The sequence below is a fragment of the Engystomops pustulosus genome, chromosome 7 (genome assembly GCF_040894005.1).
Source record: "Engystomops pustulosus chromosome 7, aEngPut4.maternal, whole genome shotgun sequence".
NCBI lineage: Eukaryota > Metazoa > Chordata > Amphibia > Anura > Leptodactylidae > Engystomops > Engystomops pustulosus.
Genome location: NC_092417.1, coordinates 31,110,034 through 31,125,984, shown reverse-complemented (window position 1 = coordinate 31,125,984; position 15,951 = coordinate 31,110,034). Strand labels below are relative to the sequence as shown.

The window sequence follows — 15,951 nt, the reverse complement described above, 5'->3', positions numbered from 1 at the left end:
AATGAAAAAAAAAATTTATTAAAACCTATATAAATTTGGTATCCCTGTGATTGAACCAACACAAGGAATATACTTATAATTTTTATTCCCGCTTCCCAGTACACGGCATTGAATATTAGATACTTTCCCTGAAAAGTACAATTTGTTACATGGAAGAGAAGCCCTCACACAGCTCTGTACATGGATAAATAATTTTAAAAAAATTATGAATTCCTGAAGGTTGGGAGCAAAAAAATGGAAACCTGAAAAACGAAAAAAGGGACAATTCATTAAAGGCGTTTCCCACGCGGCACTCTGCAATTTCCGTCATCTCCATCAAGATGTATGGAGCAGAATGGTCATGCACGGCCGTCTGCTTCATTACTCTCCAGAGTGACTAGGGGTCTAAACTGAGGTAACTGGGACCCCATTGGACCCCTGGTTTTCATGATCTGTGGGGGGTCTCATCACTGAATTTACCACCAAACAGAAAGTTAGGCCCTATCCACAGGATAGGGCCTATCTTTGAATCATGGAAAAAGGAACCTTTTAAAAAGGACATCTATCACCAGGATGAAGGATTGTACACCAAGCACACTGACATACGGGTGTGCACCCCCTCTGTCAGGATCTGCTCTTCTTTTGGCTTCTTATACCCTGGTTTTTAAGAAGAACCACTTTAAACATTATTCAAATGAGCCTAAGAAGCTAAAAGAAGAGCAGATCCTGCCAGAGGGGGAGCGCACACCAGCATGTCAGTGTGCTTGGTTTATAATCAATGATCCTGGTGGTAGATGTCCTTTAAGGGGTTAAAAGCAGCACTTCCTGGCACTTTAGGACCAATGAGCAGGATCATCATTGGAGCTCCTGCTCTGCCGTTCTTACTGTTTAGGGGGATCCTGGAGTGAATCTACCCCTCCTTCTCTCAACTGTATTGGTGTCCTCAGGACACTGCAGCAGAGCAGAGAGCAATAAGCCGATTATTTTGCTGTGTCAACACTTTACTATATGGGTTTTTGGCTGTAGTTTGGGTAGACTATTCACCATCACTGCTCTGTTATTTAAAAAAAAAACAACAAACAAACAAAAAAAAAAAAACCTTCTGCAGTCTTGTGACCCTTTAGTCCTCACCTGCAAGTGTAGTTTAGAGCTCTAGTAATGCAGTGTAGCAGTTCGAATTTTGATGACGTTTTCACCTTTAATCGCTTCCATTGTCTGAATACATGATTCATAGTATCATAGTATATAAGGCTGGAAAAAGACGCAAGTCCATCAAGTCCAACCTTTAAGAATTAAATAAATGTTTTATCCCCATAACCCGTGATATTTTTCTCTCCAGAAAGTCATCCAGGCCTCTCCTGAACATGTACATAGAGTCGGCCATAACAACCTCCTGTGGCAGAGAGTTCCATAGTCTCACTGCTCTTACAGTAAAGAACCTTTGTCTATGGTGATGGTAGAATCGCCTCTCCTCTAGGCGTAGAGGATGCCCCTTTCTATGGTGATGGTAGAACCGCCACTCTCCAAGGTGTAGAGGATGCCCCCTGTCTATGGTGATGGTAGAGCCGCCTCTCCTCTAGGCGTAGAGGATGCCCCCTGTCTATGGTGATGGTAGAGCCGCCTCTCCTCTAGGCGTAGAGAATGCCCCCTGTCTATAGTGATGGTAGAATCTCCTCTCCTCTAGGTGTAGAGGATGCCCCCTGTCTATGGTGATGGTAGAACCACCTCTCCTCTAGGCGTAGAGGATGCCCCCTGTCTATGGTGATGGTAGAGCCGCCTCTCCTCTAGGCGTAGAGAATGCCCCCTGTCTATGGTGATGGTAGAGCCGCCTCTCCTCTAGGCGTAGAGGATGCCCCCTGTCTATGGTGATGGTAGAATCTCCTCTCCTCTAGGTGTAGAGAATGCCCCCTGTCTATAGTGATGGTAGAACCTCCTCTCCTCTAGGTGTAGAGGATGCCCCCTGTCTATGGTGATGGTAAAATCGCCTCTCCTCTAGGTGTAGAGGATGCCCCCTGTCTATGGTGATGGTAGAGCCACCTCTCCTCTAGGTGTAGAGGATGCCCCCTGTCTATGGTGATGGTAGAACCTCCTCTCCTCTAGGTGTAGAGGATGCCCCCTGTCTATGGTGATGGTAGAACCTCCTCTCCTCTAGGTGTAGAGGATGCCCCCTGTCTATGGTGATGGTAGAACCACCTCTCCTCTAGGTGTAGAGGATGCCCCCTGTCTATGGTGATGGTAGAACCTCCTTTCCTCTAGGTGTAGAGCAGTGGTGGCGAACCTATGGCACTAGTGCCAAAGATGGCACTCGGAGGCATCTCTGTGGGCACATGGGCTGTCTCCCATGCACAGAGTTTGCCAGACATGGCATCTTCCTGCAGTCTCAGACAGTCCAAGTAGTGCCCTGCTATTGTAAAGTGACCAATCCTGTGCTGCTTGGTCCTGTCCAAAGAGTGAAAAGGTGTCGGATTGGAGCTCAAAGATTCTGGTAGCAATAAGTTTGTTACTGCCTAAATTGCTGGGTTGGCACTTTGGTAAAAGCTAGTGGTTTTTGAGTCTCACTTTGGGCACTCGATCTCTAAAAGGTTCACCATCACTGGTGTAGAGGATGCCCCCTGTCTATGGTGATGGTAGAACTGTCTCTCCTGTAGGTGTAGAGGATGCCCCCTGTCTATGGTGATGGTAGAACCTCCTCTCCTCTAGGTGTAGAGGATGCCCCTGTCTATGGTGATGGTAGAACCTCCTCTCCTCTAGGTGTAGAGGATGCTCCCTGTCTATGGCGATAGTAGAGCCGCCTCTCCTCTAGGTGTAGAGGATGCCCCCTGTCTATGGCGATGGTAGAACCTCCTCTCCTCTAGGTGTAGAGGATGCCCCCTGTCTATGGTGATGGTAGAACCTCCTCTCCTCTAGGTGTAGAGGATGCCCCCTGTCTATGGTGATGGTAGAACCGCCTCTCCTCTAGGTGTAGAGGATGCCCCCTGTCTATGGTGATGGTAGAGATACCTCTCCTCTAGGTGTAGAGGATGCCCCCTGTCTATGGCGATGCTAGAGATACCTCTCCTCTAGGTGTAGAGGATGCCCCCTGTCTATAGTGATGGTAGAACCTCCTCTCCTCTAGGTGTAGAGGATGCCCCCTGTCTATGGTGATGGTAGAACCACCTCTCCTCTAGGTGTAGAGGATGCCCCCTGTCTATGGTGATGGTAGAACCTCCTCTCCTCTAGGTGTAGAGGATGCCCCCTGTCTATGGTGATGGTAGAACCACCTCTCCTCTAGGTGTAGAGGATGCCCCCTGTCTATGGTGATGGTAGAACCTCCTTTCCTCTAGGTGTAGAGCAGTGGTGGCGAACCTATGGCACTAGTGCCAAAGATGGCACTCGGAGGCATCTCTGTGGGCACATGGGCTGTCTCCCATGCACAGAGTTTGCCAGACATGGCATCTTCCTGCAGTCTCAGACAGTCCAAGTAGTGCCCTGCTATTGTAAAGTGACCAATCCTGTGCTGCTTGGTCCTGTCCAAAGAGTGAAAAGGTGTCGGATTGGAGCTCAAAGATTCTGGTAGCAATAAGTTTGTTACTGCCTAAATTGCTGGGTTGGCACTTTGGTAAAAGCTAGTGGTTTTTGAGTCTCACTTTGGGCACTCGATCTCTAAAAGGTTCACCATCACTGGTGTAGAGGATGCCCCCTGTCTATGGTGATGGTAGAACTGTCTCTCCTGTAGGTGTAGAGGATGCCCCCTGTCTATGGTGATGGTAGAACCTCCTCTCCTCTAGGTGTAGAGGATGCCCCTGTCTATGGTGATGGTAGAACCTCCTCTCCTCTAGGTGTAGAGGATGCTCCCTGTCTATGGCGATAGTAGAGCCGCCTCTCCTCTAGGTGTAGAGGATGCCCCCTGTCTATGGCGATGGTAGAACCTCCTCTCCTCTAGGTGTAGAGGATGCCCCCTGTCTATGGTGATGGTAGAACCACCTCTCCTCTAGGTGTAGAGGATGTCCCCTGTCTATGGTGATGGTAGAACAGCCTCTCCTCTAGGTGTAGAGGATGCCCCCTGTCTATGGTGATGGAAGAACCTCCTCTCCTCTAGGTGTAGAGGATGCCCCCTGTCTATAGTGATGGTAGAACCTCCTCTCCTCTAGGTGTAGAGGATGCCCCCTGTCTATGGTGATGGTAGAACCTCCTCTCCTCTAGGTGTAGAGGATGCCCCCTGTCTATGGTGATGGTAGAACAGCCTCTCCTCTAGGTGTAGAGGATGCCCCCTGTCTATGGTGATGGAAGAACCTCCTCTCCTCTAGGTGTAGAGGATGCCCCCTGTCTATAGTGATGGTAGAACCTCCTCTCCTCTAGGTGTAGAGGATGCCCCCTGTCTATGGTGATGGTAGAACCTCCTCTCCTCTAGGTGTAGAGGATGCCCCCTGTCTATGGTGATGGTAGAACCTCCTCTCCTCTAGGTGTAGAGGATGCCCCCTGTCTATGGTGATGGTAGAACAGCCTCTCCTCTAGGTGTAGAGGATGTCCCCTGTCTATGGTGATGGTAGAACAGCCTCTCCTTTAGGTGTAGAGGATGCCCCCCGTCTATGGTGATGGTAGAACCTCCTCTCCTCTAGGTGTAGAGGATGCCCCCTGTCTATGGTGATGGTAGAATAGCCTCTCCTCTAGGTGTAGAGGATGCCCCCTGTCTATGGTGATGGTAGAACCGCCTCTCCTCTAGGTGTAAATGACTTTAGATGTTTAGGAGGGGGAGATTGTGCATAAGATATCCATAGACATCTACTGTGACATGCATATATTATCATCAGAGATGAGCGGACCCAATGTTTGGCCATGGCTAGTAGCAGTGCAATCACTTTGCCGGATTGACGGTTTGGACGCCAACATGTCCGGGTTGTAGAGTCCAGCCCAAACATCTGGTCCGTCTTCATTATTATGGTCTAGCAGAGTAATATATGAAAGTGTAAGCTCTACAAACAAATCCTATTGTTCCGTATAACAGTTATCGCTCCGTAATATCTTGTATTGTTAGTCTATGATGTGTAAAGCAGAATGTGATGGCGCTATAGAATTCTAGGTTTATAATTATACAACACACTACGCAGAATGTACACACATTTATTTATAAAGAAACACAACGGGACATAAAACACAACAAATATATTCCATTAAAATATCTGCAAGAATTCTCATGACACATAAATAATATATACATCTGTACACGGCGCTCACTGGACAGCAAAAAGCTGCTAGGTTCTGTACATATATATGTACTTATAGATAAATGTGTGCAGCTCTCAAAATGCTAATGATTCGCATGATGCAATTTAATGTTAAGAGCAGGGGCAATACAAGAGCAGGGGGCAATACAAGAGCAGGGGGCAATACAAGAGCAGGGGGCAATACAAGAGCAGGGGCAATACAAGAGCAGGGGCAATACAAGAGCAGGGGCAATACAAGAGCAGGGGGCAAATACAAGAGCAGGGGGCAATACAAGAGCAGGGGGCAATACAAGAGCAGGAAAGTAATTTCAGAGCACAGAGCCACTGCGGGCAGCCTCACACATCCAGGTTGTATGCATTTGCCCAAACCAGAATCGTCGGAATGAGATAAGTCCTGGGCTCAATATATATTGTAATATATCTTTGTTTATAGCGGTCTGTACTCCTGTAAGACATACATTTCATGGCGGTGGCAAAGGGCATCACAGTTTTGTCCTATTCACTTGGATGGGACAAGCTGCAGTGCTTAGAAGTCTTTCCATGTACTTGCATGAATGTTGCCTTCTTTGAGATTGCGGTCACATGTGGCGTTGTATTGCCTTTACAGACGCAATGCCAACACCCTGGAGTGGGGTTCAGCCCGATCACATAAGCATTTCCATTGTATCCAGTATCTGGTGTGTTGGATTGTTTAGAAGCCAAGACACCAAGCGCTGGCTACAGACTGCATGTGTTTCAGTGGATACGCACATACGATGAGGCCGAGTCCCAGGCGTTTGCAAACGAAATACAAATATCACACAAGACCACATCCTCACAGACCCCAATAATAAAATATCCTGTCGTTATGTCATAAATACTATACAATAGATTACCTCTTTTTTTTTTGAGCTCTCACCAGGTTTGTGAGAATGGGCACTGGGAACATTTGTAAAAACCAAGTCCAAAAAGTGATGGCTGGAGTGGCTCTGCCCTGGGCGATTCATATAGGTTTCCACAAATTAAAAAACACACACACTAAAAAAAAAAAAAAATCCCTTTCCCTGTAAACTTATCAATTGTTACATATATTTTGGTTATGAAACCAGTAGATTTTGGTGTAAGGATTTCACTGTTCTCTTCAAATACCAGAGGCCGGTGGGGACCTTTGATATAATCTCAGACACTCTGGCATTGCTGAAATGGAAAGGAAAGAACATGTGAGCATCAAAGTGCACAAGACTAAACCTCTCAAGATACATTAATCAGGAAACTCGTCTCTACTTACTCAATGCCTCCAATATGATTCTTCACGGTGTAGACCAGCGGGGTAGTAGGGTAGGTGTCCGCCAGATGTATTGTCAGCTCAAACTTGGCAAGGGCCGCCAGGCTGGAGAACAGCAGCCGCACTCTGGGAGAGAGATCAGAGTTACAAAGGGTTTGCCACTTTCAAAAATAAATCATTTTTTTCACTAAACAAGTGTATAGCGCCATATAACTGCACATCTATAATCCAGTTTTTTTTTAACTTTAGGTGAAGTTTTAATGCTGCTTTATGTATAGATGGGCTTTTGATGCCCCATATATTGCAGAAGTAAGCATATTCATTTCTCCGTTGAAAAGAGAGAATATCCATAAGGATTTTCCAGTACTTCCTGACTTATCACAGTGTAAATGATTACAGCCCTCTGGATAGAGGACAACTACTAAACACCAGTAATCCCACCAGGCACAAGAACAGGAGCTCCTTCTAATGAATTGGAAAATTTAAAGGTGTGGAGGGCAAAACTGCAAAGAAGGAAGGGATGTGTGGGAACACAACTGTATATTAGAACATACGCACCAATGTTATTTTGCTGTAAGATGAATCTAACCCCTTCTTGAAGCTCTGCTGTCCCTGCTGTGCTCTGCTCCTGAGCTCGGCTATTCCAGTTTCACTGTTCTTACAGTAGAGAAGCCTGGTCTCCCCTAGATATTAAACTTTGTTTTCTCCTGATAGCAGTGCCCCTTGTATTTTGATGTAATTTAACCTGGAACAATTTTCCACCATATTTTTGTATGGCTGTTCATACATTTATATAAATTAAATCATGCCCCCCCCCCCCCTCCCCTTAGGCTAAATAAAACAAATCTTAATTTTTCTGTATAACCGAGACCCTCATCGTTGAACCCTCTCCAGCTCCAGGGCATCCTTTTTATGGACCAGTGCCCAGAACTGGACGCCATATCCCAGATAAAGATGAACCAATGCCTTGTAATAATAATAAGAAAGGAATATCCTTTACTATAATATTGGTAAATGTATTCCACTCACTCATGATTCTGTACTTGGGTCTTCACTATGTGATATTTTGCTCCCCATTTCATAAGGTATTCCAGCTCTTCTCCAAGTAACCTACACCGGCTCACCATCAGGGACACATCGGAAAGAAGCTGTAAAGAAGAAGGGTGGTGAGCATTTCCATCAACAGTCCACAGATATTTGCCTGTGCACTCTTTTCACTAATCGCTTGTAGTAAGACAAGCGAAATAATCTAGCATGAAATTACACATTAGAGCAGATGAAGCCAAACCTATAGATGGTGACCTATTAGGTGTATATATAAAGAGAGTTGGTACCGGCACAACACGAAAGGACATCCACGGGTGTACTTTTTCAAAAAAAGCATATCCTTTATTGTATGAAAAGCATCTTGAAACACGAGGAAACAATCTGGTTAACGTGTTTCGATGCAAAGCATCTTAATCATAACCTCCATTTACTTCTAGTGCGTGGCCTTATAACTACTACAGGTGCAGGGATCCGGGAAGGAAATCCGCCCCCACACCTTCCGTCACACAATACCTACACCTCGATCACACGACGGAGTACGATTTCCACCACATCCCGCAATACCTGTTGGACTGAGCAGTGCAACAACAGTAAGTGATAAAACATCTTATTGTTTCTTTTAAAAAAAAATGCCCAGTGTTACCAAATTCACACTTATCGCATTCACAGTAAATGACACAATGGAATACATCTTAAGCATGAGTCAGCTGGAAAAAAGCTAAGCAAACTTATTATTATTATATGTTTTATCACTTACTGTTGTTGAACTACTCAGTGTGTCGAACGAGTCAACCAAATTGTTTCCTCGTGTTTAAAGATGCTTTTTATACAATAATGATATGGTTTTTTTGACAAAGAACACCCGTGGATGTCCTTTCGTGTTGTGCACCAACTCTCTTTATATCTGCAAGTTCCAGACGTCGAAGGAAGGATTTCTGTCCGTGCACTGGGGAGGTGTCCAGAAGGCGGACTTGTCTAAACAACGGCCATAAGGTTGGGTGAGCCGGCATTTTCTCCTTCTTATTTTCTCCTACATTTTTGCCACAATGTGGTTCAAGTGTGTGTTTTTTACATTATTAGGCGAATAGGTGTGTCAGGTCCCTATATACAAATTGTTCGGGTTAGAAGGATCAAGCAGGTTGCAGTACACCATTCTGATTCTTCCAAGAGTCTGACTTTTATCCCACTTTCTATTGACACCACACGAATATTCATTTGGGCCAAGCACGCACGCGAGAAAAGAATAACTTGACCATGTAAGCATTCAAGCGAAGGCTGATCCAGGCATTTTATTAGCTTAAATTCATAGACACCGGCAGATCTACGAAACATTACCCGAGGTAGATCATTTTGTGTCTTGTAGGTCTCATGAAGGGCGCCCTTCTTCTCAGTATACTGAAATATCAGTTGATGGACTAAAACAGATGAAGGAGGAGCAACTGTATCTGCAAAACAAGAGTAAATCTAAATGAATAATATGGTTCCACACACATACACACACTAGACGTCAAACACAATGGGCCACTTTTACTCAGTGCATTTTCCTATTTTCTAAAAGTGCTATTTCTGTGCATCACGCTGGGTGCGGCGATTGACTAAGATTGTGCGCCAAAAATCATGAATGTGTAGCTTCCCCGCACTGGTCCGACAGAGATAACCATCTTTTTTGTGGTGCATCTTTAACATAGGGTGTGCGACACAATTTGCAAGTACGGTGTTCGGTCCGAATCAGTCGGACTGACCGGCGGCACACCCCCTAATTTGTGTCACGAAGGCCACAGCAGACACTTATTAGATACCTGTACAAGCAGTTTTAGCCTAGAACAACATGCACTGACCAACAAATGTGTGGTGTAAATCCCTTAGTAAATCAGCCCCAATATGTGGCTATGGCAGAATGACAGAAATGCCAGTTTGGATGCTGCAGCCAATGTCCAAGTAAAGAACGAAGTTTCAATAGACTAAATCACAACATAATGAAAATGAATTGGATTAAATTGTGCAGTTAACCCTCAAACTGCTGTCAGTTTCAACCTCACAGGTCTTTATCCAGGCGGCAGCAGTCTGTGGGATTACTGAGCAGTGGTAAGTGTCTTGTGTCATTGTTTTTTAACATGTGTTTTTACTTATATGTCCCCCATGAGGTCATAAAAGACCCCCCCCCCCCCCCGTAGGACATTTTTTTACTGTACAGGCGGTCCCCTACTCAAGAACACCTGACTTACATACGACACCTAGTTACAAACGGACCTCTGGATGTTGGTAATTACTGTACTTAAGCCTTAGGCTACAATAAACATCTGTAACAGTTATCAGAGGTGTCTGTAATGAAGCTTTATTGTTACTCCTGGTTCTAATGACAATCCAACATTTTTAAAATCCAATTGTCACAGAGACCAAAAAAATTTTGGCTGGGATTACAATGATAAAGTATACAGTTCCGACTTACATAAAAATTCAACTTAAGAACAAACCTTCAGACCCTATCTTGTATGTAACCCGGAGACTGCCTGTATTTGTTTTTATTGTAAATTTTTTTTTCTTTTACAAAAAGAGGCCCTGTGACTGCGGATGTTGTTCAGAGTTGTACTGGAGATGTACAGCAGTTCTGATCGACCCCTTTAGACGTCAACAGGCGCAGGTCCGGAGTCCGCAGCGACTAGCATGGGATCGGGTGTCCGGGTGTCAGACACCCTAGGGAGACGCAGTTTATTATGGCTTCTCTACTCCTCACTGCATCGTGCTGAAGTAGCGCAATGCGGAGAGGAGCAGAGGCAATTTCTCAGAGAGTCAGACCCTCAGGGGAACCTCATTGCTCAACAATTATTTAACTATTTTAACCAACGTTATTGCTCAACGTTTTATGACACTGCTACATTCACCTTCATGTTCCTTAATGTGGAGGACTGGAAAAGTGGAAATCTGGATTCATTAAAAGTGACACTCACCGTTCAGCTGTGACTCCATTGTCACACTAGAGATTCTTTTGCAGGGTTGGTTATTAAAGTTGTCACCCTCTGAATAAAAGAGAAACACAGTATATAATAGAAAGGTAAAATATCTGCACACAGTAAATTATTCCATTCACTGCTAAAGTCATCAAATTATCTCAGGCCATATTTTTTATATAGGATTTTGACGTGTAAGGTGACCACCTCTACAAATTAGAAAATTACTAATTAATTTCAGAATGTCACATTTTCTTTAAGGGAAATCCACCATCAAAATCCATCATGATAAACCAGGGACACTTACTCATAGATCCAGGCACCGTGGCTGTGTTAATCCTATTATATTTGTTATCTATCCTCCACCTTCCTTCTAAAATCAACTTTTACGATTATGCTAATGAGCCTAAAGGGCTACCCTAGCCCCTTTGTGCTTTGGTTGTACAAACTGTATCATCCTTCTCCCTGCTCCCTCAGCAGTTGTACATTGATCACTTCATCCTGTATTTTCAGTGCTGAGGATCCGGAGGAAGGAGGAGACAGTGTAACAGTCTATAAATCAAGATCACATATGGGCTAGGGTAACCCCTCAGGCTTCTCAGCATAAATTTTAAAAGTTGATTTTAGAAGGGAGAAGTCCATGGATAACAAATATTACCAGTCAATGTGCTTGGATCTAGGAGTAAGTGCCCCTGCTTTATAGGGGTGGATTTTGATGTCAGATTTCCTTTGTATTCTATAGGACATTTTCTCTCCTGTAAATGCATGTTTAGTATTGTTCGGATTATTTCAATCTACAATTAAAACTATAATAATAATTTAAAAAAAAATACCACCACTTAACACAGAGAGGGTTAGATGGATCTAAAACATAAACTACATACATTTCAGAAAGGAGTAATTGGTGGAAGTCTACAAATTCACCTACCAATGTAATCCCCGAATGTGATGAAAAGCTCAATAGAATCATACAGAAAGATAAACTCTGCTTTTTTATCTGTCCAGGTCTCCAGTTCCCATTCTGTGAAGCTGAAATAAAAACCAGCAGGAGGTGATACATCACTATAGGTGGCGGAGGCTCTCACACTGTATACTCAACTCATTACCAAATGCAAGGAGCTGTATCACAATGATGGAGTTTTACAAGGCTTCAAGCTGAGCCATTATTTATGTATTTTCTGTTGCACTAGAGAGTAACCATGAGGCATCACTACTGATGGTGCTTGGTGTAATAGTCAATATATACACAGTTTCCTTTGACCTTATTACCTGGGTTCTTGTAGACGCTTGTCTAGCACCCGAGCTTCCTCTTGCAGGGAGCCAAGCATTCCCAAGAGCTTTTGTTTCCTTTCTTCTAGCTCCAAACTTTCCCTAAAAGAAGCAAATTAATATATTTGATGTGCAAAACAGTCACAATGTTACAAACTACATTACTAAATTAAGAATGAGCATAGATGAGAAATACAAGTGCCCTGCTCTGATGCCAGACAGTCGTCTTACACTCAGACACAAAGCAGTGAGATCACATGGGGCAGATCCTAGGTTTTTCTACAGATCTATTTCAAATACATTTGAAATGTAAGATGAAATGGGCTCAAAGGAAGTGTTGGGATATTTCTTTTTTAATTTCTTGATCCTCATCCCTACAATGTGCACAGATGAGAAGCAAGAACCTTTATAAAAAACCAGTCTGCACATAGAAGTCTCTGGTTTGACTGCTAGGGGATCATCTACGAAAGGGAAAAGACGTATTGAGTTTTAAGTGAATTTTCAATTGATGTGGATATACAAGGGGTCCCCTACTTTAGAACACCCAACCCCTAGTTAAAGACGGGCCCCTCTGCCCGCTGTGACCTCTGGTGAAGCTCTCTGGATGCTTTAGTATAGCCCCAGACTGCAATGATCAGCTGTAAGGTGTCTGTAATGAAGATTTATTGATAATCCTTGGTCCCATTACAGCAAAAAAAAAATCTGAAACTCCAATTGTCACTGGGACAATTTTTTTTTTTGTCTGGATCTACAATTATAAAATATACAGTGTCGACTTACATACAAATTCAACTTAGGTTCCATAGGTTTGTTCTCATCTTGTATGTAACCCGAGGACTGCTTGTACTCGGTATTCCATGTACATTATATCCCAATTTCTTTATACAAGGATTACATGTTTGCACTGCAGAATCTCACCTGATATTTTGCTGCTCCTGTGACTTTAAGTGGTTGATGTCTGTTTAAGATAAAAAGTCACAGTAAGAATTAGATGCACAATACAAAGGTTTACAGATTTCTGGACAAAGTTCAGCCTCATGTACATGAGCATTGCTTACGGACGAGTGCTAGCCTTTGTTTCAACAAGCTCATATAGGCTCTGAGAGGGTAATTTATCATTACTATTTTTGGACCAAGTGGGTTTTTACTCTGTTTTTGCGCCTTTTCATTGTGACAATTGAAATAGACCTATTCAAAGTAATCTTGACATCGAACTTGTTTGCACCAAATTCATTATACTGTGTTTCCGCGCTTTTAGAGTGCATTTTATGGTTTGTGACTTATTGTTTAGGTGCATGTTTCGACCCAAAATGACTCCAGTAACCCCCTGGCATAGAAATAAGACAAAAAACAAACACTACCAAATTTATCACGACAAAAAACAAACACACACACAAACACCGAAATCTGTCTAAACCACAAATTATAGAGCAGATCCTGCCAGAGTTAGCGGTGGCCTTCTCTATTGTCATAGGATTGTTAGCAGATCTCACAGGCTACAGCTCAATGGAGTGTAAGCTGGCATCTAGTGATTAATTCCTATTATTGGATTACTGGCGTGGTTACACATTCAGATTTATGATGTAATTGTTAAATCCAAAACCAGTGGGTTAAATGGAAAACAGGAAGTACACACTGTTCTATATACTGTATTCTTCTCTCCCTTAAAGGGCACCTACCACCACAAATCTACCTATAAAGGTAGATCGGGTGGTAGGTGAATCAATGGGACGTGAGGATAGCCCTTTTAAGGGCTAATCCTCACGTCCCCGCACTGTTTTATAAACTTTTATTACCCTAATATGTTAATTTACTTATGCGGCTACTGGGGCGTGGAGTAGCCGCATCTGAGGTTACACGAGGCGGCTACTCCACGCCCCGGTAGCCACATTACCCCTCCTACTCACCATGTTCGGCGCGCAGCTGCTCGTAGCTGCGCGCCCTCGTCCGCCGATCCTGCCGTCTGCGCATGCGCAGAACAGCAGGCCCGCGCCTGCGCATGCGCAGAACAGCAGGCCCGCGCCTGCGCAGCCCCGGCTTCAGAGCAGTGACCGCGCAGGCGCGGGCCTGCTGTTCTGCGCATGCGCAGACGGCAGGATCGGCGGACGAGGGCGCGCAGCTACGAGCAGCTGCGCGCCGAACATGGTGAGTAGGAGGGGTAATGTGGCTACCGGGGCGTGGAGTAGCCGCCTCGTGTAACCTCAGATGCGGCTACTCCACGCCCCAGTAGCCGCATAAGTAAATTAACATATTAGGGTAATAAAAGTTTATAAAACAGTGCGGGGACGTGAGGATTAGCCCTTAAAAGGGCTATCCTCACGTCCCATTGATTCACCTACCACCCGATCTACCTTTATAGGTAGATTTGTGGTGGTAGGTGCCCTTTAATGATCCACACTTTTGATGGCTTTAAAACTAAATGTATAAAACTTGTAAGTCAATAAACTAGTAAAGAATGATTTCGCCTGCGTTGAGGCCCTGTCATCCCACTTCTGCTGAAACATATACACGGAGCAACAACAGACTATGGGGCTCATTTACGGAGGGTCGCTCTGTTCACTTTTGTCGGACTGTCACCTTTTTTGGGACAGGTATTTAACAGGTGGCTGTGCTGGGATTGTCTCGCACGCGGTTGTTTTTTTGCTTCCATGTGACACAAATTGGGAGGCGTGCAGTTGGATACCTGACAGATTCAGACTGAGCGCGGGATTTAATTTTCAAATTGTGTTGCAAGGCCAAGCAATTAAATGCACCACTTAAACGATGGTGAACTCCGCCAGACCTGAATGGGGAAGCGACACATGCAGGGTATCGGGCGCACAAATCTTAATGCACTGTGCCGCAATACACTATCGCCCAACAATGTACTTTTGGTTAATGTCCAATACTCACCAGTTTGCAGTTGCATGCAGGCTTGGACTTTCACAGGCGGGTTGTCATTTCTATAGTTTCCAGTCATAGCAGAAGTTTCTTAAGAGAGGGGAAAAAACAAAAAACAAAAACACACAAATTAAATTGCCTTTACTTGTAATGTGACATCTGTAATATAACGTAAGAACGGCTACTCGGCCTAATGCTCCACCCATTATTGATAACAGGATCCTTGTTTCATGATCAATGGGGGTCCCAAGAGTGGGCCTTTTCATATCCTGTAAATTTGGGACAAACCCTTTATAAGCTATAAAGGGAGTTAAAAACAGGTCTTTGTGCAGATTTTGCAGCTTAGCTGAATATCGTGAATAGAGATTTGTTCCAATACGATTACACTACCCATGGTCATGTGTGGAGCAGTTCTTAGAAGAAAGTTACCTCTGGACAACCGCTTTTGATTTGATGTATTATGAAGTAAACATACTTTGAGAATGCTGTAACTACACGGATGCAGAAACATTGTTTAATCCCTGTGCTGAGTGGTTTTGGTGAAAAAAAACAATTATAAATATATATATTATGATACTGAAGCTCTGTGGCTTCTGTACCTGGGCTTGTGCTTTTACTTTCACATTAGTTATGCACTGCACCAGAGGATGATGCAACCACTACCTTCTGACAGGCAGAATTAAGCAATCCCTGCACCATCCCTCCAGCTGCTGTGTATGAATGATCCAGCTCGGGTTGATTACTCATGTATTGGCTGTTCAGAAAGCTAGTGTGTGTGTAATGTGGATCCAGCTTTCCCAAGGCCCCGAATTGTATAATAGTTTATTTAGCAAAGCCACTCAGCACAGGGATTATTAGATATTTGCACATTTGTTTTTGCATCATTGTAGCTACAGCATTCTCAAGGTATGTTTGGTTCATAATGCATGAAATCAAATCAAAAGCTTATTTTCTATATGTATTAAAATATCATTGCAATTGCAATCATAAGCTTCAAGTTCAGCTATTTCTGGCTATGGAGCATACACAGCATAAAAATACAAAAGAATACAAAAATTAAATAAAACCTACCATTCTCTAGGATAGAAATGCAGTCATCGAGCTCTTTAAGAAGTTCATCGATCTCTCCTATTCTTGCTTTAAGTTGCTTGTATGGGGCCTGTAATATACAAAGCAAAATCTCAGTATGACTCAAGATTTCAATACAACAAGAATAGGTAGATAATAGCACCGTAGACGCACTCCAAGTGTCGGTGCTCGATATACCCCATTTATAATAAAGGCAAATCTAGGCACTCTAAGGTGAAAAGGTTACTTTGTTTTATGCGGCAAAAATCCTGTTAGAGAATTATTGTATTAC

General features: G+C 43.7%; 1 protein-coding gene across 3 annotated transcripts in view; it reads right to left on the bottom strand.

The window, feature by feature from the left end:
• Positions 1 to 5,063: 5,063 nt before the first annotated feature.
• Positions 5,064 to 15,951, bottom strand: part of KNL1 (kinetochore scaffold 1) — a 28,463-nt gene continuing 17,575 nt past the window's right edge. For all 3 annotated transcript variants that reach the window (XM_072115321.1, XM_072115320.1, XM_072115323.1), the window contains exons 17-26: positions 15,663 to 15,750; positions 14,604 to 14,681; positions 12,630 to 12,669; positions 11,712 to 11,813; positions 11,371 to 11,471; positions 10,443 to 10,511; positions 8,830 to 8,939; positions 7,477 to 7,595; positions 6,451 to 6,573; positions 5,064 to 6,359 (exon numbers count right to left, since the gene is read on the bottom strand). In XM_072115321.1, coding sequence (XP_071971422.1) covers positions 6,260 to 6,359; positions 6,451 to 6,573; positions 7,477 to 7,595; positions 8,830 to 8,939; positions 10,443 to 10,511; positions 11,371 to 11,471; positions 11,712 to 11,813; positions 12,630 to 12,669; positions 14,604 to 14,681; positions 15,663 to 15,750 — 930 coding nt within the window. In that variant the 3' untranslated portion in view covers positions 5,064 to 6,259. The remainder of the gene's footprint in view (positions 6,360 to 6,450; positions 6,574 to 7,476; positions 7,596 to 8,829; positions 8,940 to 10,442; positions 10,512 to 11,370; positions 11,472 to 11,711; positions 11,814 to 12,629; positions 12,670 to 14,603; positions 14,682 to 15,662; positions 15,751 to 15,951) is intronic.